We start from the raw sequence: 27,766 nt of genomic DNA, 5'->3' as shown, positions 1-27,766 counted from the left end.
GCTTAGACAGGTTATTGACAAGTGTCACTAATGCAGTTATTTGACTGTTGATGGCTGTCTTGTTTTTTGTTGCTCAATCTGAGCTGTGTTTGGGACTACACAACACACAATAGTAGCTGAATAATTTATTATTGTTGAAACATTTGGGTTTAGTGCAATATGACCCTCTCATTAGCCATTGTTTTCCTTTTCAATTCTCCAATTAGCTCATTACTACTCTCTACTGAAAGTGTGACTGTATTATTTATAAGCGCCTGACTGATGTGGGATTGTTTTTTTTACCGATACTGATACCAATTTAGAGAGACATTTTTCACCAGTTACTGATAGGTCAGCTGGTAAATCATGAAGCTGGAATGAACATTTTCTTAAACAAATAATTAAAGTAAATATAAAAGCTCTGACATCCAAAAGGAGCGCGGAGTAAAGCCGCTACTCCTTCGCATTGAAATAAGTCAGTTGACGAGGTTCAGGCATCTGGTTAGGATGCCTCCTGGGTGTGTCCAACCGGGAGAAGAAGCTCGTTGGTGTGGTTATTTATCCCCCCTGGCCTGGGAATGCCCTTGTAATCCCCTAGGATGAGCTGGAAAATGTTGCTAGCGTGAGGGACGTGTCCTTAGCAACAACTTTTTTAGCCTGCCGCCACCGCGACCCGACCCTGGGTAAGCGGAAGAAAATAGATGGATGGATGGAGACATAGTTTTCATATCGGTGCATATCAGCAAACATAAATACTGATATATCTGTGATAGGCCAATATCAGGTTGATAATTTCAGTTGTCTGATTTATCAGTCAGGCTGTATTCTTTATTTCGGTCGCGTGCAGCAATAAAACTGTGCCAGCTGTCGTGTTGTTATCACTGCACTTCTATGCTCACTGATAACAGTAATAACAAACCCACATCAAGGAGGCTGTAGTTCAGGAGGTCTTTCTGAGGGGCATTTATGCATGACAGCAAATTGGCCGGCTGTTTGTTCTGTCTGGAAATACTCCCGTCAACACTCAGATGGAGAAGGTGCCAGTACACAAGGCCTCTTACAGCGGCTCGTCAAAGTTCAGCACATTTTTCCAGCCTGAAGGCAAAGCACAACACCTCGGCAGAGTGACTCATGCGCTACAGTCAGTACAGTCATTGTAACCTTGTCTTTGGGATTTTATAGCTGTGAAGGTTTTTCGCCTTGATCTGCCTCAGCATGGCCAGACGTTCGCAAACACCAACAACATAACTTCAGTTTATTGTTTGTTCAAAGTCTGCCAAGGAGACACTCAGTGGAAATTGAAGGTAGTATTTGACTAAAGTAACTAACAAAGACTGACCTTCAGTTCTTCTCTGTGTGCAGTGACTTTTATTATAGTGTTAAATACAAGCAATACCACAGGTTGTGCTTGTTCTGTTGGCTTCTTAAGGATATCCTGGACACTGTAGTGATCAGAGCCTAACCCAAAGATGGAATCTGAATGTCATTCAATAAATGTTGAGAAAATTAAATGAAGCAACGAGATACAAAAGAACTGTTATAGTTTGTCCACAAGAGAAGAGTGGCAAGTTAAATAAATAAATAAACAATGAAAATAAGGGAAAAATAGCAAAATAGCCATCCATAGGAGATAAGTTTGATTCCAATAAACGATGCAATAATATTAAACATTAAAAATGATACTTGTAAACTTGACACAAATAAAAGCCAAATTACATTGAAAGCCGGGAGGAGGGGGCATATATGTTGTCCCACACTTGGGATGCTGTTCTCAGGAAACGGTGGGACAGCGTGTGATCGTCCTGTCACATTTGACAGGACGATCACATCTGCATAAACAACAGCTGATAAGACACGTCACAGCAACATCATGTGACTCCTCTGAGGAAGACTTCAGGAAGACAGCAGTCGAAACATGTCGAGATAAAAAAACAAAATCATTGTCTTTTGATAAGAAAAACATTAATAATACATTGAAAGCCTTTTAAAAATTCCAATTAAGTTTGCCGTTCTTTGATTTAAGCGTTTAGGGCCAAAAAAACAGAAAACAGCATCACCAGATTTTCTACTGGACACTTGGTGCTTTTAAAAGAAAGGTAGTGGAACATCTGAGAGTTTGTCTTCAGACATAATTCAATGCTACTGTTTATTATGTAAGGCTGTGTAAATGAGTCGAAGGACTCCAAAAAATATTCTAAAATATTGAGGTCAGTTTATTAAAGCAAATCGATTTGTAACGTTATATCTCTTATTCTCGTGGTGGTCAAAAACCTGGCTCCTGCGTTCTGCTTCCCTTTTTTATCCTCAGATGAAAAAAGATATTTTTGCAATCCTGTTAAAATAGCAGATTAAATTAGGTCCTGCAAAGTAGATTCTGTGGTTACAATTGTTAAAAAGGCTTATTTAAGTGAGCTTTATTAGAAATATGACATTGTGTTATAGGTTGTGAAGAAAATGAAAAAAGGCTGCTTTATCATTAAACAAATAACAGTCTCTGCCTAAAAAAAAATCATGTGGATCCTTTCATACAAAGCAGGTAATCTTCCAACATGTCAGTGCTCTCTGGTGGACAAACTATGAAATAGGGAGACTCTCTTAATCACCACAAACCTAGGTGAACACTTCTGCATTCACCGGCCTCTAATCTGTATCTGCTATGAGCTAATAATGGCCTGGTTGACCTTGTCGCTCTAGCTTTAATACAACTACAATCAAAATGCACCACACCCTAAAGTGGGGACTCATTTTAGATATTATCCTTCACTTGTTGCCCTTTTTAAAAGTCAAAAATCCTCCAAGTGATTCCCTTTTAATGGCAGAGACACACAGGAAAGTTCTGACACTTCTCCTGAGACGTTGTCGTCCTTCTGCAGCAGAACATTGGGCTCGCGTTGGGTTATAAACGGGAACATTTTGAGTGCTTGAATCTTAAAGTTCCCCTTTACAGACTCTCTGGTCACAGGCAGGGCACTGTGCAGTCTCATTATCCAGATTAAAGAACACCCCTCACCTCCTCTGACTGTATCCTGGGGATGTAGCCTTTGGGAGAGTGACAGGACTAACACAAGGCAGGATGACATTACTTGGTTATTGGAGATTTCTGCTCTTCCCTGGAGCTCTCAGCAGTCAGTAACCCTGTACCTGCTTTGTCGTCTTTTGCACAGATGAACTGATTGGGTTGAGGATTGATCTGGTTGTAAAAGTAAAAAGCTATAGGAGGAGGAAACAGAAGGTATCGCTGTCCTCCCATGAGGCGGGAGAACAGGTTGTATTATTGGATCTAATCAGTGAAAAGCAGATACACTTCAGGCAATGGCCTCATTTACTGTATACACACTACACTAGTGTGTGTTACTGAGTGGACTGGCCGGCTTTAAGTCCATCTCAATGCCTGAAAGCTTCTTTGAAATCTTAAAGTAGGCTGCTGGCAAAGAGCATCACAATTCATCCTTAATTATTCATTCATCCCACGGGAGTGGAGTTTATTTACTCTCCTTTCTGTCGGCCTCAAAATGAAATTGTTTTGGGATAACAGTAGCGTTGCGTTTGACCTTGAAAATATATTCTTTTGATGTCAGAACAGAATAAAATGTGTTTCTATCTCAGAGGAGCTTCTGATTGATCTCATGTTTGTGCAGGGTCCTTGTCATGCTCCCTGTCCGACTGTTCAGACTGTAGACTGCACAAGGCAGCTTGAATATATCCATAATGTACAAGCTGCAATACATGGAAAGGAAAGCCCCACTGCAGGCTGCAGTAAGAACTCCAAAGTGATTGCATGATTTAGATCTTTACTCACTATTTCTGTTGCATCTGACAGTAATCAGATGTTTATTATCATCCTTTGTTGGCAGCCTGAAAGGATTCTTGAAGCAGATATTACCAGGCAGTTTCTTTTGTCCAATTTAGCAGCCTTAGTTAATGTTAATGAACTCAGAGGCTCATTTCTTCTCACTTGAATAGCGACTTCGATGCCTGGGAGTTCTGCACTCAAAGCAAGAAAAAATAAAAAGAGCCCTGCATCTTTCTTCTCCCCTCTCCTTTCAGGGAATAAGCCTGCACTCGCTTGAAATGGAAATATTCACACTGTCGATGTAAAGTGCATAGCAAATGAGCGGAGTGTGTGGGCAAAGTAGTTAAAGTTTGATTGGGCGTAACCCAGCCTGCACTCTCTTTAATGATGCCGGGAGTGTCCGCTGGAAACAGAAAACTCCCGTCTCTTTTCACTCCCCGTCTGCCCGCGTTGCTCCGTCTACACTGTTTCTTTTCTGAGATGCTGTGGCAGCCATCTTTGCCGGTCACGTCTTGCTGCCCTGAAATACTCTACTGAGCTGTGTGACAGCACTTTGGCGAGAGGTCCCAGGACATTATCAAACCCTTAACACACACACACACACACACACACACACACACAGCCCTTTTTAAAACATCTTTTTCTTCTTTTACTCTGGTTTGCTAAATATTCCAGTTCTCCCACAATCGTCCCTGTCCTTCACCCCCTTTCTTTTCTTCACATAAGCTACACACACCCTGGGATACTCTGCCCCTGGTTTCAAGACAAGGAGATTTGACTTGCATGAGGTCTTGGCCTATGCATCTCTCCATTTAAGGAGCTCCCAGTGAGTGTGTATGTGTGTGTGTGTGTTCCGGGGTGTGTGCTGGTGTGTAAAGCGCATGCTAATGCAGCTTGGTCGTGGTCCTTGGGATCAGACTGAAGATGACAATCCGGGGGGCACATTGTGTGGGGCAGCACACTGAGCTCCACAGATGGGAGGAGGAGGAGGAGGAGGAGGAGGAGGAGAGAGAGAGCTGTAGACACAGACAGAAGGAGAGGGCCGCCATCCTCAGCCCCCGTTTCACTTTTAACTTGGTTTTCGCTTCGCACTCTGCAGATCCAGTAGCCACTATGAAACCAGCTTTTGTGAGTATTGATTCCCTTCCAGGCAGCAGCTCCACCGGAGGCTCATTAATCTCTTCTACCTGCCTTGAGTGAATTGAATGAGAAAATAATTGATGCTTTCTAGAATTCCTTTGGATATTATATTTCATGTTAAGCTTGTTTGATGATTGAAGCTTTATTTGCTAAATACAGCACAATAGACTGGGAGAAAGAGCTCAAGCCTCTCCTTTATTTTGTCCTTTTTCTTTTGGGCGTATTCTTCAAAAAGTTAATCCTCTGCGGCGTTAAAGACTCTACATGCAGCATTTCTTTTGCCTTTTTGTATTCGCCACGTTCATGAACTCCTCCTGGATTTTGCATAGCTAGTTTTGTTACTGAGAAGTTTCAAGGCTTTGACCTGCTGAGATCAAACCAAACTGTGGGTGTGTGTGTGTGTGTCACGGCCCGGTGCAAGCAGCAGGGGAAATCTATTCTCTTACCCAGCCAGGGGGAAACACAGGAGAGCCACAGGGGGCTGAAACATGCAGCCACTGCTTAGTGTTCGTCTAGTCAAGTCATTGGAGACAACTGCCTTCCTTTCTGTTTTAAGCTCTACAAAGGATTTCAACTTTTTGGGAGAAAACAATGTCATTTGAGGATGAGTTTGCAAAGTTTTTAAGTTGTGTGGATGGACATTATTCCTTGAAACACAAGTATGACATTGGGCTATTTCAGGAGGATGTTGATGGTGCTGCTGACAGTGCTTTGTCCCGCTGTAGCATTGAGGTGCTGGCACCCGCTTTGGCCGATGGTGTGCTTGTGTTCCCCTTGATGCCATTCACTCGTCCATAGATTTCATCCAGCCCTTGTTTCGGTGCCAGCGTGCCCATTTGAGGCCGGTGGTCTGGGCACGCTCTCTCTGCAGGAACCTTTTGTTTCACCCTGAGCAAGCTCCGCCAGGCGTCCTTAAGCTCTCCAACAACCCCCGTCTCTGAGACGCATATTGTTCGACGTTCTCATAGCTGACAATCAAAGAAAGGTTTCTGTTTTCAAACCCTGGTAAAGTAGCAGGCTAGTCAGTCATCCTAGAGCTGCAGACCTGCTGTGAGAAGCATGATAAATGGGTTCATGTGTCTTTAATCTCACCCTGACCATCTCCCATCACCGCTAGCTCTTCAGCTGTTGACCTCCACCTTCGCCGATGACTTCTGACCCTCCTCATTGTATCCCCTTCTTCCTCTCACAATGGACGCCTCTCCATTTCAGGTCTCTGTATTGATTCGATCCTGCAGCACAAAAACACATTCCTCTCTCTCTTCCTTCTATTAATCCTCGTGGCACTGAGCTTCTTAGTCCACAACCATGAAATTTAGAGGCTTTCTCTTGTTGTGGATGTGTTTTACCTTGAGGAAATCACTGGGCCCTGTCCCCTGATAAGGATATATTTACTCAGCTCCAACACTATAGCACACCTGCCTTTCACGGAAGCTGCTTCCAAACCGCACTGGAGCGGCTAGTATTCCCTTTTCCATTATAAAGCATAGGTAAAGCGGATACTCAAGACTGAATGCAGCTGTGTGTATGGCACTTGCATTGTGCTTAAACAGGCCTACCTGAAGTGTGCTTGTGTTTCAAATGCGATACCGCAGTTCAAGGCTTCCAGAAAGGTATCCAGAGGCTGGTGCAGATGTTGCACTGGGGGCACAATGAGGGAACATAGCCATGTATTTTCTTCTCCCTACAATAGAGATGTAACTTGGCAGCTGAGTTACATGTCAGACGGAGATCACGGCTCCACATTGTTCCCCCTCTGCTCATTTCTGAGGAGTGACACCACTGACCGGACCATAATCCTTCCTTGAGTGCAGTCCTCAGCCTCTTTATGAGGCGATAGCACTGCCCCGTCCTCATTATCACAGAAGCTACAGCTGGCCTGTGTATGTCTGCTTTTACATATTGGACCTCTGATTGATACCAGTGTTCATCTGCAGCACTCTAATTGGCTTTGCCCGGCCAATGGTTAATAATTTAGGTCTTTATGAGAGCAACATAAAGGTGACATGTTGAGACTGTGATGCATTCAAACAGAGAATAGAAATGCCGAGCCAAGTCGAGTTTTCATTATTTTGTCAGCTACTAGCTTGTTGTCCTATAATTTAAGCGTTTAATTTATTAATAGGAATGTTTTTAAAATACCAACATCAAATGATCATGTAAGGACAAAGCAAAAGAGGCTGCACGTGGTGACAAACCTGCAGAGTATCATCATCTAAATCTGCAGCTCCACTAGGCTTTAATGAGCTTTATAGCCCATTACTTGGCTATCATGGAAATAGGGTAGCTCTAAACCACTGTTCACTACCTGACTAGCACAAAGGAGAAGACAGACATAGCTAGCTTGTGTCTAGCTTGTGAACATAGTGGAGAATTTAGCAGCTAAAGTGACAAAAACAGCTGAGCTATTTTTTTCATTTTCAACTGCTGGATGTGGAAATAAGCAACTGTTTGCTAATTAGCTAAAAAGACAATGATGTGTTTACTTGTCTCAGTTGCCCAAAAAACAATTAGTTAGCATTAGTTTCACATTTTGGCAAATTTTATTACCAGCTGTGTCACGTTAATGTTAGCACACAATATTAGCCTACCTCTGCTAGCTGTTTACGCTCATTTCCAGTTTTTATACTAAGCTAAGCTAACAAGCTGCTGGCAAACAGCTTCTTTACCGTACAGATATGCAGTCAATCTCGTCATGAAGCTCAATATAAGAATGTGAACAGTTTTATGTCCCAGAGTGTTGAACTGTTCCTTTAAATGGTGCTAACAGTGACTAGAAGTAAAAATGAGGACCCCCAATGAGGACAAGCCTATTAGCCTAGCTTCCGCTGTTGTCCAAATGTTTATCCTACATCAGTCTAGTTTTAGTATAGATTACATTGTATTTTTTGTAGACATACTGTCTCAAAACTATGTGAAGAATGTTTTCAGTTTGTTTTGTATTCTCTCAAGCACGATAAAACTCCTGACGCACACAAAGACACTCTCATACAAACCCTCTTTTTCTGCTGACTCATCCGTGTCTCTGCTCAGGTAGCAGAAATGCTGCCAATTCACCATCAACTTTCTCGTGTAAAGGCTGATAGAGAGAACATGTGGCGCTGGTAGACGGAGGTTATTTGTCAAGCTTGTGTGACTAATCTGCCATCTGGTCGATATGCAGTGTTTTAATCAACAGTGTTGAGAGGTAACATTGGGCAGATGGATAACTTAAATAATGTTATCCTGATGCTGCCCTTCATCTCACACCTCATCCTTCCTTTGCCGTGAATGAGGTTTTTCCTCTTAGGTGAGTGACATACTGTAGTATATACTGCAGAGTGTGACATTCAGGCTGATGGATTATTCATCCTCTTCAACTTCACTGATTCTTCAATCATTTAATCATCACACACCTTTTTTTTATCTACAGTTTTCAATTTAAAAGTGTGTTGCAGTTACATTCACTTTATTGTTTTCTGAACAAACTGTGTTGAAGAATCCTCTTTCCGTAGACGTTACCATATTTACATGGCAGCCTTTTTTCTTTGATGTCAAGGTTTTAAGCCGTATAAAACCAGGAAGAACTGCGTTTTGACTGATCAGTAACTAAACAAGATACATTTAAAATCTGGTAGGCCATATTTCAAGTTAAAACATTTGATGACTCATTATTGACCATCAGACAAAGCTAACATTCACTTTCAGCCACCTCCTGGCTTATATTACCGTTAGCTAGAAAGTGGCTCTATGCTAACGTTACATTTTGATAGTGTTATATTATACGATAAAACAGGATGTAGTTCCTAGCTAGCGCTAAAGTTAGCTACTTTCACTGGTGCTCTGTGCAGGCCCTCATACCGCCTCTGCCTGAACGACTCAATCTGAAACCTGCTGAGGCTGCACTGCGTGTAGAAAAAACTGTCTGAAACCTGGCGTTCACAGCAGCCTGCGGACTGAGCTGAGAAGCCTGGGGATTACTCCAACATACTTTTACCTACAGATTTGAAACTTCACCCACGTTTAGTCTGGACATCCAACATTGTAACATTATATATATGTATTAACATGTGAAACAGCATAATAACCCCTCTTTAAATATGGCCCAGCATTTAAACTTCCCACCTTAGCTGGCCAGGTGTAGGTAGGTACACAGAAGGAAGTCCAAACAAAACCCTGAATTCTCTCTTAGCAGAAACCGACGACTTCTCCCGCTTCAAAACAACGGAGATCTAATTCCTTTGACAGCGTAAGACGTCCACCTTCATATGATTATCTCCTGGTCCTTTTTGGGGGGTGTGGCTCTGTCCTCTTCTGGGGAGTTCTGTGTAGAAGTAGATGGGATCCTCTCAGGTTTCACGAACCCTTTAGAAATGATATAATCTCAGTGATTATTCATTTCTTCCTCTAAGCAAGTCTAGAAGCTTTAATTTATCCAATCCGACAGCAGCTCAGTTAAATAGATGCATCCTTCTTTAATGTAAGATTCCTGTCTCTGCTCCTCTGACCATTGCAAACCATTTCTGCTAAACGCACAGACTGATGATGAGAACCCAACAAATCAGTCTCCTGATGGCATTTATTGCCTTTATATAATTTTACTAATAGGGAAAGATTACCTGCCTGGAGGCTTTTAGAGCTTTTACAGTTTGACATTTAGAAATGATTCTCTATCTAGTGGCACTGCAATCACTTTGAGACAAAATATTTCCAACAATACACAATGTATATATCTAGAGTTGGAGTGACAGACCTTGGCAGGTGTGGCAGCAGCACTGTCAGCCTGTACCTCCTTTATATACTCTGCTCCCAGTGGTCATGCATACTGGGTTTGTTGTGAGGGGCAGCCATGTTTCTGTGATGTCATTTTGCTCCTCAGCGTTCAGTCGGCTGCTTCATGTCCTCATGTGATTGACACTTGGATATTCTTGACTATGCTTGGAGATAACACCCTAATAATGTCTGCATGCATTATGTAGAGACGCATGGAATTATTGCACGAAAAAAACATGGGAATCTGGGCGTGTTTTCCGTTTTATTTATCGCTCTTTCTTCTTTGTGTTTTTAACCCTATTTGAGACATAGATAGTTGTTACATGTGTTATAGGAGAAAACTTTATGAAACAGAAGCAGAAAAAGAATGAATTAATCAACTTTTGCTTTCATATATTTTACATCAGACTTTGAGACAGGGGGTCTTTGAGTCTGTATTGTTTTGGCTGCAGATGAGACATTGCTACCCGCAGCCAGCAGCTAATAGAAATGGCTGTAATGTTGTGACCATTAATGAGATATAAAGGCAATCAACCATGGCGCTATTGCTCAAGATGCCCTTCACATTTTTTATTTATGTCTCTTCGTAAAAACCACTCGGACTGACTGACTAAGGAACCTTTAACACTCTCATTACCTCTTGTTGGGGATCTGTTACATTTGGTGGTTTATCATCTAAAGCATGATGAGGGCATTTCTCTGTATTATTGCTGGTGAAAGGTGGAGGCTAAACTCTGATGGCTCCTGCAGGTTCTTATCCCTCTCTTCTGTTCCCGTCCACAGATCGAGAAGATCATGACGCTGATCGGCGCCGGCATCGATTTCTCCAGAGATCAGCAATATGCTACACCAGGTAGAGTTTCATCATCACTGCCTTTTCATGGTGTTAAATTTTAATTAGAGAACAACACGAAGAAAATTGAGTGTAATTTTTAAATTGAAAAACTAATTATCAATGAATGCTGAAAGTTTGAGGGGGCAAAGATTTTTATCCTTTAAAACTCCTTTTTGTTATAAATGTCACCACTGTTGCATTATTAATCTCTTGTGAATTTTATTGCCAGACCGCCAAAGTTTAAATGTTTAAACCCTAAATTACCCATTTGGTAGCCACTTTAGGTTCTTTATGCTTGGCCTTATGTCAGAGCAGTGGTTGCTTTTGTGTGTGACACAGACCAGCTTGCTTTAACGCCATCATGGCCGGACCACGTGGAATACTGGTCTTAAAGGGCCACTTCACCCATTTTCAACTTTAGTCCTATCATGCTAATATGGAGAGCTAATGCCATTATGGTTGAAAGAAAACCCTGGAGAACCTTTGTGTCATCTGGCGGAGGCCAGGGAGCTTGCTAAACTACACTTCCTCAATCTAGGACGCCCGCCTCCGATGTCATGTCTCGTTCTAAATCGTCAGGTTTGATATGTAGACTGCAGACCCGAAGATTTTTCAGACGATCCACTGGTATATTCTCATCATATTTCAGATTCTGTACCGCTCTGAGCCATTGCCTGCAGCGAAAACGGTAGTATTTCACTCCAGCGTCTCTCGCTGGGATGTTCCTTTCAGAGCGAGGGGCGCAATGCACGCTGGGTGTTGTAGGAATGTGAAATAGGTGATACCACAAGCTGTTTGTACAACTTTCTCTACAGCTATGGCGCCAATTTCAAATATTATTGTTTCTATCGATTACAGAGAACACCAGCTTTGACTGACAGTGGCTTTTTCCAGGGGCAAATTGCTCCTTTAAACTTTGTAAGGCACCAGGTGTATTTTAATTTTTAAGACCAAAGTGCCTGACAGACACATTATACGTTCACGCTTTGAGCTCTGTGTGTAAAGATGTTGTGTTAAGGATTCTGTACCTGCTCTCCTGTTATTCTTTACGCCTCTCAAATCCTGTCGTCAGGGTTGATGGATGGCCCTCGGGGGATTGTAGCAGTCAACACAAAAAAAATCGACTCTCATTATTCAACATTCACCTCCAGTTTACACTCCGCCTCAGCCACATCTGAATATATTTAAGCATTGCAGCAGATCCTCCATGCCTTTGCACAAACTTTTCTGTCTTCCTATTCTTGTTTGTTATGCCCTGCACTGGAGTGAGCTGTTTAAATATTAACCGCTACGCATGTCAGGGGATGAGCTCATTTTGCTTTGGAGACTTGTGGAAAACTGAGACCACTGCAGTGAAGAAGTTAGTGCCCCATCACTGGCTGTCTGTACTGTATGTGTGAGCCTCAATAAAGCTGCCAGGAGACCATCAAAGCAGTCGCAGGAGAAGTGAGAAGCTGCATCACTTTTTTTTTTGATCCCCTCTCTGATTCAGTCCACTGTTCGCCTCCTCGCAGTGTTGACTGGAGAGCAGCGATGTCTCTCGCTGATTGGCTCCGTGCCTGCAGTCTCTTGTACTTTTCTCCTCTCCTCTGATTGACTTATACATCAGAGTAAGAGAGGAGGAGGAGGAGGGTGAAGGGAACCTAACGAGTGAGTGAAAAAGGCTGATACTCAGAAGCTCATAGCAAATGCTCGGAGTAATGAGGGGTGGGAGGTCTGTAGCTGGCGCTGACAAAGAGCAGCCACCTGCAGTGAGAGAGGGAGGGAGAGCGGAGGGAGGGAGGGAGGGGTGGAGGAGAGCGTGCAACGAGAAGAGAGAGAGAGAGGGAGGAAAGGAGGAGAGAGGAATAGCAAGCGGCAGAAGAAAACAGCCAGGACAATAGAAGGACGCCACCTCTGCATCTGGAGAATGAGGTGGTCCGGTCCTCAGCCGAAGTGGACTACAAAGGATTTTCACTGTGCATGCCACAGTCTTAGGAGGGACAGTTTCAGCACTTCTTCGTCTGCAGAAGAGTTCGTTCTCGGGGCCAGTTATTACCAAAGTGCTCTTTGAAGCAGCTGATTGGATTCTTGAGTGGATTTTTTTCTTTTTTGACCCATTTCCAAGATTCTGGAGTGACCAAGACGGGATTTATGACGTGGAAGCTCATCTTAAAGAGGATTGGTTTTGAATAGATGATGAGAGCACTGACGAGGGAGAAATAAGCTTTAAGATGTGCATTTCACACATTCACTGAATGTAATCTTACTTGTCAAATGGTTTACTCCGTTAACTTCTAACTGTGGTTAAGATGCAGTTATCAGATTAACAGTTAAAGAGAAATACAGTGAGGGAACTTTAGCAGTATGTGTTTTTCCTTTGGAAGCGAGTTGAAACAGACCAGTGATATCTCTACAGGAGGAGAGGCAGGCGTTTGTCCTTGTACCAGTTAGGCTCCTCTCAGCTCGGCTGCTGACAGCTGTCACTGTAGTTTTTTTGCTCAATCAATCTCAGCTGGTGACAGCACGTCACATGTTTATGTCAGTCCTGCGTCTTTCCAACACCGTCGGGACTCTGCGTGGTGGATTATATGCTAAGTTGGTTGAATATGGGATGAGGCTGATTGGTAATTAACTGCTTCCTGCTCATTTACTTCAAGTTTCCAAAGAACTTTAAAGTGGCTGAAACAAGTAAAAACACTGTAAAAAATCCCCCCACTGCTCTCTGACCCCTCAGGGTTCAGCCTCTGCACGCGTTGTTTTTTGGACAGAAAATGCTACCTCCTGACAACACGCCCATGCTCCTTGTTGACTGTCAAAGCTAGTTACTGTGTAGCTGGTATCCCACCAGCTCACACCCCCTTTCACCATCTCCATCACCCCTGAGATCAGGGGTACTATATCCATCTTGGGTGACTGTGGTTCGGCCCCCGCTGCCCTGCGGGAGCTGACGCCCTGTCCACACAGGACACTGTCTCCCCCGCCGTCCTGCTGCTGGTGCGCTCGGCTCTGCTGGCCGAGAATGATGTGGCAATGCCACGTCTCCTCCTCAGAGTGCCGCTGCTACCGGCTCAAAGGTTTCTCCCTTCTCAAGCGTTTCCCCCTGTCGGCAGGTGCTGCGGGCCGGCTGCTGGACCAGCCCGTTGGAGACTGGCTGGAGCACGTGGGGCTGCCTCAGTACGAGAGCAAACTGCTCCTGAATGGTTTCGATGACCTGCACTACATGGTGAGTCCCTCACTTCTTTTCTATTATGTCCTAATTGACTTTAATGACCTTAATGTCCCTGCCTGGCTCTTTCTTTCTTCACTTTTCTGTTTTTTTCACTTGTCTTTCACCGCTTACTCCTACTTAACTCCAGTTTGTGTCTTTGTGCATTAATCCAATTGGTGCCACCCTCCATTAGCAGTGAGATGATCCCATTAGCTTCGTCTGAAGTTAATTAGCTGAAATCCTGTCACAACCCTCCCACTTCATCAGAGGTCGGACTTGTTTTTCAGCAGCTAAAAGATTTTTATTAGGAAATGTTTATTCTGTGTGGATTGAGCTCATAATTCAATATCACACTCTTATTTAGTTTCCAATATTCACTCGATGGTACCTTTCCTGACTATCCTGTGTAAGACTCTTAGCCCAAGCGTTCATTGATGTTTGCTGGATTTACACGTTCCACTCCACTCGACAGAATGCAGTTTCATCTCTGCTGTCAGATATTTATATACAGCAGCTTTGACATCATCACAGCTGGTTGTTTGCATGTCGAATCAGGTGCATGTTGCACTCTCAGGATGTCAGACAGTCTGTCTCCAGCTCTGCTGCGGCCTCACACTCCCCGTCAGCGTGCCGGCTGCCTGAGAAGCAGCTTATGCTCGGCCAGGACGAAGTGAGAAATGGGTTGCTGTTGCCAAGCTGACACGTTTATAGAGCCCACAGAGTGCGACGCCACTATGAGTTGGCTCTGTTGCTTTTGCCTGTAATGAGGACTGATGGAGGAGAGAACAAGGGACCCAGCTGGTAGGCTGAGCCAGTGGGTGTGTCGGAAATGAGACGACCATCATGTGTCGTGATGAAATCTCCTTCCTCCTTCATCAGGCCCATCACACACCTTCTCTTTAACACGAGAAGAGTCATGTGTTTGCTGGTTTTCATCCCATAAAAACATCAAACTTAATGTGATTTAACTCCAGGTGGACAATATCTCAACAACATGCACCTGTGCTTTCACATTTATAATTGTATAAATTAAGTTATTATATTATATGAATTTATTCATATATCTTATACAATTTATCCAACTATGTCCACTACATAAGGGCTTATGAGACACACAAATACATGTGAGTCAGGTCCTCAGTGCTGCATAAACATGCATTCAAATCCTACAAAAGTAAGAAAAAATTACTAGAAAACTTCCATTGTTGTCTACAAAAAACTTATCAATCATAAATCACTAATAAAAGCTCTTAAAGGGCCAGTTCGCAATTCGGCTCTGTGCCTTTGGAGGACACTATCCGCCTCTCCAATGGGCCCTGCAAAACCACCACCAGACTACGTAAAATGCCTCATCTGGTTGAGGCCAGGGAGCTTGCTAAAGTACACTTCCTCAATCTAAAACGCCCGCCTCCGATGTCATGTCTCGTTCAAAATCTTGAAATGTAGACTGCAGACCTGAAGATTTTTTAGACAATCAACCGGTATATTCTCGTCGTATTTCAGATTATGTACCGCTCTGAGACATTGCCTGCAGGGAAACGGTAGTATTTCACTCCAGCATCTCTCGCTGGGCTGTTCCTTTCAGAGGGAAGGGCGCAATGCACGCTGGGTGTTGTAGGAATGTAGAATGGGTGAGCTGTTTGTACAACTTTCTCCACAGCTATGGAGCCAATTTCAAATATTACTGCTTCTAATGATTACAGAGAACACCAGCTTTGACGGACAGTGGCTTTTTCCAGGGTCCAATTGCTCCTTTAATAAGTATATAAATGGACTTTACTTATATAAACTGATTGGTAATAAACTGCCTCCTGTCTATATACCTAGAAGGGGCTAATGAATGTGCGTGTGTGTGAATGGTAAATGTGACGTGTAGTGTAAAATCGCTTTGAGCTTAAGTGCTATAGGTTAATTCCATTTACCATTTACAGCAACCCCAGTATGCACCTTCACCCTTCTGTAGACATGCATACAGTACACAGCTGGACTCTACATGTGCAAATAGAACAGGGCATGTTGAGTTTACTCACCTGTGCACATTGACAGTGAAATTATCTTAAATCTCTATGACCTGGGCGGCTCCTGGAAGCCAGACAAGACGTGTTTGACAAATCTCGAGTGTTTAAAAATGCAAATGAACATTTAGTTTATTGAGTCAGCCGTGTCGCTGCAATGTCACTTTGATTTACTAAACACAATGTCAGACATCCTCCCAAAGTGTAACCCACGCAAACCTCAGGGAGAAGAACATGTTCTTCCTGACGTGTTATCCAGCAGCAGGTTGTATCTTCAAAGGTGTTTTCATGAGCCGACAGATGTTTTCTGTCTGCTCGAGAAGATAACATGTTGGCTCGAGGTAGAGCTGCAGTGTTTAAAGCTGGAGAATATTTAAATAATAGGGAGCTGCTTTAAACATTCTGACAGCAGGAGGCACGAGCTGAAGCCAACCCCTCCAGTGAGAAGATTAGAATACAGTGCATCGCATAAACAGCTGGGTGGAGTTATGGAGCTATTTTGTCATCCATTCCTTAATATCAGCGCATGTTTCACTGTTACTGAGTCTTATGTGCTTTAGTATAGACTTTTCTTATATTTGTTGGAGCCAGCTGTGACTCATTTTAATATACGATGATACGCCCACGAATAATCTTTAATCTACTTTGCATAACTTGAGAATAGAGCGATCCTCCCTCTCATCCGGTGCCATCAACAGCCATGTTTAATTCTGCGTTGAAGCCTCTGAAGTTGCTCTCCGGGTTTAATCTTCCTACTGTCTTTTAGTCTTTCACACTCCCCCTCCTCAGCCCTGAGTCCTCTTCTTTTCAAAGCGCGGAGCTGTAAAATGTTCTATCTTTAAACACAGCTTACAGTCCACCTGGCTTTCTGAAATCACCAGAGGATTTTTAAAAAAAAGCTGTAGTCTTTAAACAGCGTGTCCTTCCTCCAGTTAATGTTGACCCTTTTTTTTTAAGAGTCACTGTTTGGTCTCAACTGGAAAAAGAGAATTACCCTCCGAGTCACCTTGACTCTGCTAAACTTTTCTAAATGTGTTTTATGTGCTCTGGTGCATCGGAGTGGATAGAAGAACAGGCTGTGATACAGATAGGTATTATTAGTGTGATTATACTTTCAACCTTTAGGCACAGATTTTTAAGGCCCAATAAAGTTTAGCATAAAGTTTATACATATTTAGAATAGAAAGGAATTTTAGAGAATATTAGAGAATACATTATTGCGTTAAAACATATAGTATAAAATATTTAAATAATCCAATAATTTGTAAAATTTTATAAATATAACATGTGTGGAAGTGTGCTCCTGCAATTACCGTTTGTGAGATCTCTGAGATTATCACTTTAACGCAAATAAAACTTATTATGATTATTTATACGACAGTTAGTTCCGACCAAGTAATCTGATTGGACGAGACGCATTCCATGAGTGCTGATATAGAGAAAAACATCACTGGGACTTTTTACTCTGTGTATCACTCCACCTCAGCCAGGTGTTCTGAATACTGCTAATTAACAGCAGACTGTTTGTTTCTACATTAATCAAGCTGGTACCTCTTAATCACACAGCTGACTCTTATTTCACTAGTTGATGATAAAATAAAGGATACAACGTAGCTGCTCTGTGGTAACTTTTAGACACAAAGTAGCAGAGTGAAGGAGAATGTTTGTGTTGCTTGGCAACAAAGGTCCAGTTTCAGTTAAGCTGTGGAACTAGCTGAGTTGGTGGAGCAAAAAAGAATTTGTTGTTACTGGTTTGTTACTTTTTATTACTATTTGCCGCTTGTTCAGTACAACAGCACAACCTTGAGTGTGATATTGCTTAAATAACAAATCAAAATATTGCTGATGACTTTTAGTTTATTTTCTAAATTTGTTCTCACTTAATTGGTTGATTTATATGTTTTTATTTAACTTATTCATACTTTTTTCATAATGTCATATTTATCTTTTAAATATTATTATTCTGCACTTCAGGGCTCCATAAAGAGAAATGAGATCATTTAAAACATAATTTGTCACCAAACTGACTCACTGTGTAACGGCTGACTAAAATCCAATTAGGACTTTAATACTGCTGTAATGTCTCCTCTATAATTAGGAGGTTACAATAGACAAAAATAAATACAAATTAAAGTGGAGACAGAAACTGTTGTCTGATTTTTACCATCAAATGCAAATATTCTGCATTAATTGAGCTGAAACTGTACCAGTCGCTCTATAATGAGCTTCCTTTGAATCTTCTCTTTGTTATGAAAGGTGTTGAAAACAGTGGCGGGGAAACAGCCGGAGCCCGTGTGCAGCGAGATCGCTAATTAAACAGTGTTTACTCTGCCATTCAGGCTGCTGTGATCTCTGTCTATCCTGCAGGCCCGCTCCTGAAGCGGATCAATAGCAGCAGTGATTGTGTTGTGTTCAAGCACCGAAGCGGAGGCAAGCCTCCTCTGAAACCAATTAGACGCTTTTTATCGACTCGTGGAGCAAATGTCCCCATGAAACAAGCTCTGTGCGACCATGCTGTTCTCCGACGCTCACTGGTACAGACAAGTAACGCCTGCTGGAAATAAAAAGCTTGTTTTCTGCTTCTGGTGGCTGTAACGGCGACTGTTACAGGGACCGCCAAGTTAGTTTGTATTCGAGGAAACTTTATCAGTGATGCTCTGCCGCAGGGACATCGCTTTGTTTGATGCTAGCATTCATGAAGCTGGCTATAGAAGAACAAATTTACATGAAGTTACAATTCAGCGGAGGCGACTCGTTGCATACGAGAAGCAATTACCTTGCTGAAATCTAAAAGTTCCACCAAGCTGAAAGAAAAAACATCTGAACAAGCAACGTCTGATTGAACGGCCGTATTGCATCAGTTTTTTCTTTCCTTTTTTCTGCCCTCATTGTTATTTTCCATCATTAAACAGATGCAAAAGGGGTTGCATTTGAAAGAGTCGATGCCACCAAAGCCTGCAGACAAATTAGGAATTCAGTAATGGCTGCATGCATTAGAAGCTCAAGGATAACAAATGGATTAATAGATTTTTCTGTTGGGGTAATGGTGGTGATGTATTGTCCTTTCGCCCGATTGAAAAACATTTGTGCAGGAATTAGATGAGTTAATTTATAAAACATATCCGTGTTATCTTTGCACCGTGTCCAGGCCTGTGTGGTCGTTTGACAGCTTTTTTAAAAGGACAAACTATGATTTCAGCGCTGTTGGTTGGCTTTCCTTTAGACGCTGGGGATGAGTGATCCGTGCCCTCGAGCCCCTGGCCTGAATTCAGAGTGCTTTTAAACCAGAGGGACCGTCCTTTGGATGGGCCGAGGAGAGAGCAGCATTTTAATGAGAGAGCAGGGGGAAAGCAGAGATGGATGGGGCCGCACAAGCGCAGACACAAAGCCACGTACCTCACACTAATCTAGATGTATTCTTTTCTCCCGTGTTGTGCTGATGTAAGCTTTCTCTCAACTTGTGTATTCTCACTTTTTTAGCCTTGCTGAGCCTGAGAGGAAAAAGTTACACCACATTATTCAGATTCTCCCCACAGAGTTGTCACCACCACACTGTTTGTGTGAGGAGAAGTGGCTAACAAGATACAGCAGAGGTTACAAAATATTTATGTTGTGGGAGATTTCGGGTTTAATCAACTTGGCTATCTTTCAACTTCTTTGACTGATGAGGGGTTTGTACACAGGGGGCGCCAAAATAACATAGATAAGAATAAAGTTCCATGCAAACTAAATCCTGCCATGCTGAAAATGTGTGTATTATATTGAAATAGCAGCCATATGAATTAGATGTTGGAGCTAGCTTCCTAGCCTAGCAGCCTACCTCTTCCTCACACATGGAGATGATCCCAGCTGTCATTGGGCGAGAGGCGGGGTACACCCTGGACTGATCACCTGTCACTCCAGAGACAGACAACCTTTTACTCTCACTTTCACACCTACTACTGATAATACCCCATGGAAATCAAAGATGAACTAAGGTGTTCCAGGCTAATTGACCCATCGTTAAGTCCCGCCCCCCTTGGTTACTGTTGCTACGCCTGTCAAGCTTTTCATATGCACACTGTTTCGGCATTTCTCCTTGTTCTGAAAGCTTGACCGGCCTCCGGCGCCTAGTTACGGTTGCTAACGTAGGTTTGGACAGTGGCCGTTCAAGCGAGGGGCTTAGTGAAGGGACAGTTAGCATAATGATAATTGTTAGAGAAATGTCAGACGAACAAAGCCTACAAATTTACACAATTCAGTTCAGCTTCCAACATTGAAATTTCTAGTCAGTTGAGGCTGCAATTCATCATTATTATGTCTGTTAATTATTTTTCTTAAAAAAAAAAGGTCTGTAAAAAATCTATTGTTTGTTGACAGACAGCCCAAAACGAATGCTTGCCGTTGAAAAATGCTTTAGACAGTTAATCAATTATTAACATAGTTTTTGATTGATTGTTTGTGTATTGACAAGTTGATTAATGAATGGACGAGTTATATCAGCACTAATGTCACTCATTTGGCCCAATAGGCCTCTTTGTATTTGCTGTTTCCTTTGCTTTCCTAAGTGATGGATGATGAAGTGCTTCTTTAAATTCAATAAAGTTCAATAAACTGACATTTTGGATACAATGAGACTCTCAGGACAGGCAGACTAAACGCACAAGAGAGAAACGGCTGTATTAAAACACATCCACAGTTCTTCTGAGTAAAAATTGCACAAAATATGCCTTTAGATAAGAGTGTCGAGAGCAGAGACTTTAGCTTCAGTGTGTTAGAGCTCGACGTCACCCCGCAGAGCCATTTATCAGTTCATCTCCAGTGGGACAGTAATGCAATGATCCATGCACTGTGAAAGTGCTATTATCCATCCAGCTCTCAAATAGTTCCAATCCTCAGCCGGAGAGGCAGCGATCGGCGTGTTGCTGCTCAGAGATAATGGGCTTTACGATGTCAGTTTAGTGCAGAGTATTAAGAAAGGAAGGAGGTGAGTCATGATGCTCGACGTGAGCTCCGACTGCAACGGGGCCGCTCGTCTGCACTCAGTCAGGACGGCATCCGGTCCTGGAAGAATTCATGCACTCGTTTTGGTCTTTTCTGTCTTGCTTTCTATCTTTCTTTGTGTTTGTCCTTCTGTTCTCCTCTCTGTCTGTCTGTCATTCTTTGTCTTTTCTTCTGTCTGTTGCTCTTTTTTGTCTTTAGGTCAGCCTTTCTGTTCTCCCTGTCTGTCTTTCTGCATTTTTCTTTCTTTCTGTCTTAATTTTCTGTCTTTCTGACCATCTTTGTTTTTCTCTGCCTGTCTGTCTTTCTTAACTTATGTCTGCCTGTCTTGTCTTACTGTCAGTCTTTCCCTCTGATCTTCATGTCTGACATTCTTTGTCTTTTTTCTTCTCTATTTCTGTCATTCTTTTTTGTCCTTTAATCAGCCTTTCTGTTCTCCCCTGTCTCTGTCTTTTTCTTTGTTCTTTCTGTCTCTTTCTTTCTTTCTATCCATCTTTCTGTCTGTCTGTAATAGTCTTCCGATCAATGATTCCTTCTGATCTGCCTGTCTGTCCTGCCAATCTTTCTGTCTGCTCCTCCTTTCTTTCTTGCTATCCTTTTTTGTCTTTCAGTCTGTCCATCTTTCTTTTTTTTTGTCTCTCTGTCCCCTGTCATATTGCCTGTCTTTCTTTCTGATCTTCCTGCCTTTCTTTTTGTCTGTTCTTCTTTCTTTATGTCTTGCTCTCTGGCTTTTTGTCTTTCAGTCTTTCTGTCATTCTTAATTTGTGTATCTCTGTCCATTCTTTCTGTCTTCCTGTTTTCTCTCTTTCCTGTCTGTCTTTTCATCTCTATCATTCCATCCATCCGTCTGTCTGTCTTCTTCCTTTTTCTATCCAAATATTCTCAGACAAGCTGATGCAAACTCTTAACCAAATTGTACCACACACTCTTGCACTTTGCGCGTCCTTTCATTGTAAAACTATAAATCAAAGCCTTACTCAGCAATATTGTAATCAACACTGTGATCCTGTGAGCAGCATTACGCATATTACCCTGCAGTTTATACACTCACTGACAGGCTCTCTCCTCCCCTCTGCTCATCCTCTCCACCCCTCGTCTGCATGAGCCGTCAGGTTTGACCTACAGACAGCTTCTCGTCTATCCATTTACTGCTGCGTGTCTGTGCGTGTGTGTGTGTGTGTGTGTGTGTGTGTAAGTGTAAGTGTGGATGTGGATTAACTGGAGTTTGATATTGGAGAGTCAGCCACATGTGTCCTGAGCTGTCACAATTTGCTCCTGAGGCAGCATCGTGATACTTTAACACATGAGCTTTAATTGCTGATGTTTTCTTTTGAAGCTACGCGGCTAGCATTTATGGCTAACTGCTCTACTGGCACAAAAACATACTTGTAGCTCATGCAGGCTTCTCCTGCTCTAACTCACGTCCTCTGACAGTAAAAGCTTGTGATCAGCTAACAGGAAGCTGCTAATAAACGCCCGTCTGTGTAGAAAAGGACTCTTTCCTTTTACACGTCAGTGTGTTTTGATTTTCCCCCCTTGCATCCATCAGGTACAGTCGTATTCTCCCCCTCCATCTCATATCGCTGACCCCTCTGCACTTCTGTCATTGATTTATCGCTCCTTTCCCCATTATCCATTACCTGCCACATGGTCCCGAAGGTGCTGCTGCTGCTGTGTGTAACCAAAGATGGGTTTCACCATCATTCACACACATCCCTGTCAGCCCCCTCCCCCCCCAACACACACACACTCTTACATCTCATTTAAGGGGTTATCGATGTGGCCTCCATACTACAGTCGGTGTTTCGGCTCTCAAGGATTAGATTATGATGTCACTCAAGAGGAACTGACCTTTTTCCTGCAATGGTAGCATTACTTCTGATCAATACTTGCCCTGCAGGAAGCCTCTGCGTCTTAACTAGATGTACAGATGGCACCAAACAGTCCGCGTTCCACAGTTGTATTTCTTATGACTCTTTTGCATGTACCACACAGTTCTAAGAATGTATTGACTATTATTGCCGGTGTTTAACCTTTGGAAATAAGGCTTGTGTTTTTGGTGTTTCGTTGTATAGGGGAGCAACGTGATGGAGGACCAGGACCTGAGAGAGATCGGCATCACAGACCCGAGCCACAGAAAGAAGATCCTGCATGCAGCGCGTTCCTTACCCAAGGTGACAAACGATTGATTACTCGTTCAATACTTAAATCAGCAGTATGATGACCTGATTTAGTGCCCTGCTTTGCATCAGAAGATCACATTGTGCTAATCTCCCCCTAAATAGCAAGACAGTAGTGCTGTGCAAAATAATGAAGTACCTTACCCAAGACTATGCAGAAGTACAATATTGTGTTTATACTTCTACTGCGCTTTGTTTATAAAGGAAATAATGCAGTACAGACCTGTCCAGGGTGTACCCCACCTCTCACCCAATGACAGCCAGGACAGGCTCCAGCACACAAGATCAGTCTAATAGATATCCAACTATCCATCCATACTTCCTCCACAGAAGAGCAGCAAATCCTGCAGCCTTAATGCCTAATGTAACTTTACAGATATCGATTAAAGATTAATGATATGCTTAAGAAATACAATGCATTGTTAAATCATTTATCCAATAGTTTATAAAGTAACCCCTGACAAGGAAATTGTCTCTAGTTGAGGCTAAGTGACGCATTTTAGATATTTATTAGTTGTTTCCAAAGAAACAGTTTCGCTTCTTAACTATTCAAATGGTTTTATTTAAAAGAGTGATTCTCTTTTCCTTGTGCAGGCGCACAAAAACTATGATCATGTAATATTTCACCAAAAGAGATGAGTCCAAACTGTTCATCAGTTTGTGTGGCAGAACTTAGCCCTCTTTCCTCCCCCATTTATCTTGTTGCAACCATTTTCCCAAAACCCTTTGTCTACTTCTAAACAGTGTATAAAGTAGATGGATAACTTCCGCCTCAAAAAGCCACATTATTAAATTCTGCTTACATTGTGTACTTACATTTTTATATGCTTGTAATATACAGCTCCGGAAAACATTAAGAGACCACTGCAAAAATATTCCATATAAATATTCTGTTCTATTTCTAAGTTTGTGTTTCTGTTAAATGAACATTTGTCACTACTTCCAAATAAAATCTTCTCATTCAGGTCTTTTATTTGAAGAAAATAACACATTAAGATGACAAAAAGATGCAACAAAGATGTTTTTCAGACCTCGAATAGTGCAAAGAAAACAAGTTCATCACAATACTAAGGTTTTAACTTGGCCAAAATGTGGCCTTTGTTGTTCTTTGATGGTACAGTTCTTTCATGTTGTTGAAATGGTATGTTTACTGAAGTAAAAGTTCATGACTATTTCCTACATCCCTGCTTTAATGTACGTCTCACCTCTAGTTTGTTGCTTCCTTCCAGTCATGTACAAATCTACATTTATTTGCTTATTGAAGCAAGTTTCCCTTTAAAGTGAGATAAGAAATGTGGTTAAAAAGGCAGCATATATGCCCTGATGTTATCACACAGTCTTCAAAGCATCACTGAATGATTCCTCTTGCAGGTGAAAGCTCTGGGCTGTGACGGCAGCAGCTCCCTCTCCTCTTGGCTGGAGAATCTGGGTCTACACGAGTACTTGCACACCTTCCTGGCCAGCGGCTACCGCTCTCTGGACTGTGTCAAAAACCTGTGGGAGCTGGAGATTGTCAATGTGAGTCACAGTGACGTACGTGGACCGAAAGGAGTATCAGAGGGTGAAATTAGTTTCACAGAGGGTGAAAGAAAACTCCGGGAAAAGGGCAGAGTTTGGCACTTTAGCTCCAGTTTTGAAGGCAACTTTGAGGGAAAATACTCAGAACTTGGAGGAGAAAACTGACAGTGAAGTATGCTGCCTATCAATATGGCAAATGTATGTAAAGGGAACAAACCAAGGTGGTAATACAAGGTGCTTTATTGTGTGTTATTCTATAACACAACATTTAGGGTCTCATTTAAGGTCAGAAGCTTGAAAACAGAAGGGGGATTCTTATTACAAGTAAGGTAGCTGCGTCTGATGTTTCTTGGCATGCCGCCAACTTTCCAGCACGTCTGCCTCCTCAGTTTCTGCTCCACATGCTCACCAGACAACTTCCTCTCTCCTCCAGGTGCTGAAGATCTCCCTACTTGGTCACAGGAAACGCATCATTGCTTCCTTAGCGGAGAGGCCCTATGAGGAGCCTCCAGTCAAGCCTCCTCGCTTGTCTCAGATCAGGGTGAGTTTGTTTCACCGACAACCTTCCGTGTTTCTTAGTTTATACTCATCTGCATTGTTCTGTTCACACATTCTGATATGGCGTGTGTCCACAAAGGCTGCAGCTTTTTGTGGAAGATGAAGTAAACTAAATTTTACGCTCATAATGACGCAATTAACTGTGTCTTCTCTCTTTCTCTCCAGTGCCAAGACCTTCCTGGCTCCCAGTCCTCGTCCCCCCTCAGTCAGATGGAGTCGTACTCCGGACGCTCGATGGACCCTCTGCTGCCAGCAGGAGAACCAGGGCGGAAAAAAGTGCCAGAAACCGACTATGACGTTACCCAAAGATATCGAAGTGAACGACACAGATCACACGTACGTTCAGGTCTATGTTCGTCCTTCAGTATCTTAATGTTATATAGTGATTTTAACGTCTTGTGATATATCTTTTTTTTATAGGAGCGGTATGAAGAGCGGCATCGAGAGCCTCGTCTGACCCTGCGGCCGCCGAGTCTGGCAGCACCGTACGCTCCTGTCCAGAACTGGCACCATCAACCAGAGAAGCTCATCTTTGAATCCTGCGCCTACGAAGCTAATGTACGTTAATGCCCTTTTCCCTCCATGTAATCATGTTTGCATGGAAAATACACCAACAATAAATTAATGTCTTTTACCTTATAGTACCTCGGTTCCATGCTTATTAAGGATCTGCGGGGGACTGAGTCAACGCAGGATGCTTGTGCCAAAATGCGGGTATGTTCGTATCTTCTGTGGTTAAAAGACATGACGTAATACATGTAGTGTAAGTGAATGTTAAATCCCCTCAATGTCCTTTCTGCTGTGTTCTTTGTTTCTGCAGAGGTCAACAGAGCAAATGAGAAAAGTCCCGACCATCGTCCTCTCCATCACATACAAGGGTGTGAAGTTCATTGATGCAGCCAATAAGGTCAGCTACATTCAAGGCCTGTGTCCACTGACAGCGTTTTTTTATGAACAAAACCAATGCAGCTCAAGTGCAAAAACACCCCCAGTCCCAGCTGTTTTTTTTCTCACAGCACTCTCAGTTGGAAATAGTTCAACTTTTAGAACACCTCAATGTTCTCCCTCACCGACCAATTGTTTGCAAAGTCATTACTGACTACTAACATTAACGTTACTACTACTAATTACTACATTTCAAGCTAGCTAAGTTTCAACAAGTTGCCACTAAACGATGGCAGAGACGTGTTTTGTTTTCGCGACGGAGGGGGCGGTTGGGAATGTGCAAAGTGGGCGGGGCCTATGCAGATTTGTACATTTTTAATGAGGGAGCAGGAGGAGATGTCTTGGGAGGATTTTTACAAGGTAATTAAACGTATTTTGCAGAAAAAAACATATCAGACACAATTTATTATTTCAAGCAGAGCATTTTATATGTCTTAAAACATGACTGGAGCTGCTCTCTAATGTTCACTACTGAGGGAAGCAGAAGTGCCGCCAGACAACTTTCGTAGCCTAGCAACAGTTAGCGCCGTTGAGAAGCGCTCTGAAATTGACGTCGTGGGCGCAGGCCCTTAAAGTTCACTTGGTAAACCTGCCTATCTGAGACATGATATAAATCAAAACGGTGTGCAATTAAAAGTCTGTTTTCTTTGTTCCGGTCAAACATCTTACTGCGTGTTTTCTGTTATTGAAAATGTCACGCTGGCAAGTTTATGAGAGATTTGTTGATGTTTGTATTCCCAACAGGAAGCTACTCGCCTCGTTCTGACATTTATTTGATATGAATGAGAATAGACTTTGAAATGTTGTCTTTTGGCTCAGCCTGGTATAACTTTGTATCAAAACACTTTACTGTGAAGGCTGTGAAACAGGATTTATGCATCAGTGTCTCCTCTTTACAGCCTGTCTCTTGTCACTTGTAAATTATATTTCATAATGTATTATCTCTTACATCACTGACCTTACTATTCTGTTTTTGTTGTATGAACACCATGAAATAGATTCTTATACTGCGTCTCTTCTTGTGCAGAACATCATCGCAGAGCACGAGATCCGTAACATTTCGTGTGCAGCCCAGGATCCAGAGGACTTGTGCACGTTTGCCTACATCACCAAGGACCTGCAGACTAACCACCACTACTGCCACGTGTTCAGCACTGTCGACGTGGTACGGATAAACTCACTGCCCCGTCCCTCATATCCAACTAAAAACATGCTGGTTTATCTGTCGCAGAGGGAGGTATGTCAGCTTATTCTGCCATCATGTGATGAGCCTTGAAAGTACTAAGAGGAGAAAACTTTCCTCCCTGTTAAATTAGAATTCCTCCAACATCAGCTCCCATATTTACACTAAGGAGATGTGACACCGTTATCTCTAGACTGCCCTATCTCCTCAAGGTGTCACGCTTCAGTTGGGGTTGATTGCCTCCCCGTGCTACTGCGGCCATGATAACTAGCCCTCCATTACTTACCCTGTCCCCCTTGAGATCTGATGATTATCCTGCTAATCTGCCTCATAATGCAGCCAGGGCCACTGCAGGCTAAAATCAGCCTGACAATGATGCTCACCTTCCTTCTGTGGTTCTCTGAAACAAATGTCCAAACGGTTGATAACCATCGAAAACCACATCCGTCATGAGATGATATCAGTTATTTTAAACTGTATTGACCATACTGCTGCTATCAGCCTCAGCCAGACACTGTCGCCACACAAAGAGGAAAACACAGAGCTGATCACGTCCTGTCTGGCACTTTAGAGTTTGCGGTGTTGCGGGTGTTTGTCTCATGGCAATCGAAAGGATATGCAGAGTGTTTCAGCGCTCTGTCTGTTGCATGTGATTGCTTTTTAACTTCCCAAAGCATGTAGTGAGAAGCTTGCATCCT

General features: G+C 42.6%; 1 protein-coding gene across 3 annotated transcripts in view; it reads left to right on the top strand.

Annotated features, from left to right (window-relative positions):
- LOC138589450 (ankyrin repeat and SAM domain-containing protein 1A-like) overlaps positions 1-27,766 on the top strand; it is a 74,223-nt gene that overhangs the window by 40,408 nt on the left and 6,049 nt on the right. For all 3 annotated transcript variants that reach the window (XM_069659729.1, XM_069659728.1, XM_069659727.1), the window contains 10 exons: positions 10,448-10,517; positions 13,592-13,704; positions 22,760-22,858; positions 24,236-24,382; positions 24,816-24,923; positions 25,106-25,276; positions 25,361-25,498; positions 25,583-25,654; positions 25,761-25,847; positions 26,913-27,050. In XM_069659729.1, the coding sequence (XP_069515830.1) occupies positions 10,448-10,517; positions 13,592-13,704; positions 22,760-22,858; positions 24,236-24,382; positions 24,816-24,923; positions 25,106-25,276; positions 25,361-25,498; positions 25,583-25,654; positions 25,761-25,847; positions 26,913-27,050 (1,143 nt within the window). The remainder of the gene's footprint in view (positions 1-10,447; positions 10,518-13,591; positions 13,705-22,759; positions 22,859-24,235; positions 24,383-24,815; positions 24,924-25,105; positions 25,277-25,360; positions 25,499-25,582; positions 25,655-25,760; positions 25,848-26,912; positions 27,051-27,766) is intronic.

The sequence above is a fragment of the Semicossyphus pulcher genome, unplaced genomic scaffold (assembly GCF_022749685.1).
Source record: "Semicossyphus pulcher isolate SPU_LCO1_2020_fin unplaced genomic scaffold, fSemPul1.0.p SCAF_13, whole genome shotgun sequence".
Lineage (NCBI taxonomy): Eukaryota > Metazoa > Chordata > Actinopteri > Labriformes > Labridae > Semicossyphus > Semicossyphus pulcher.
Note: the sequence above shows the minus strand (reverse complement) of the source record. Positions and strands in the feature narration are given on the sequence as shown.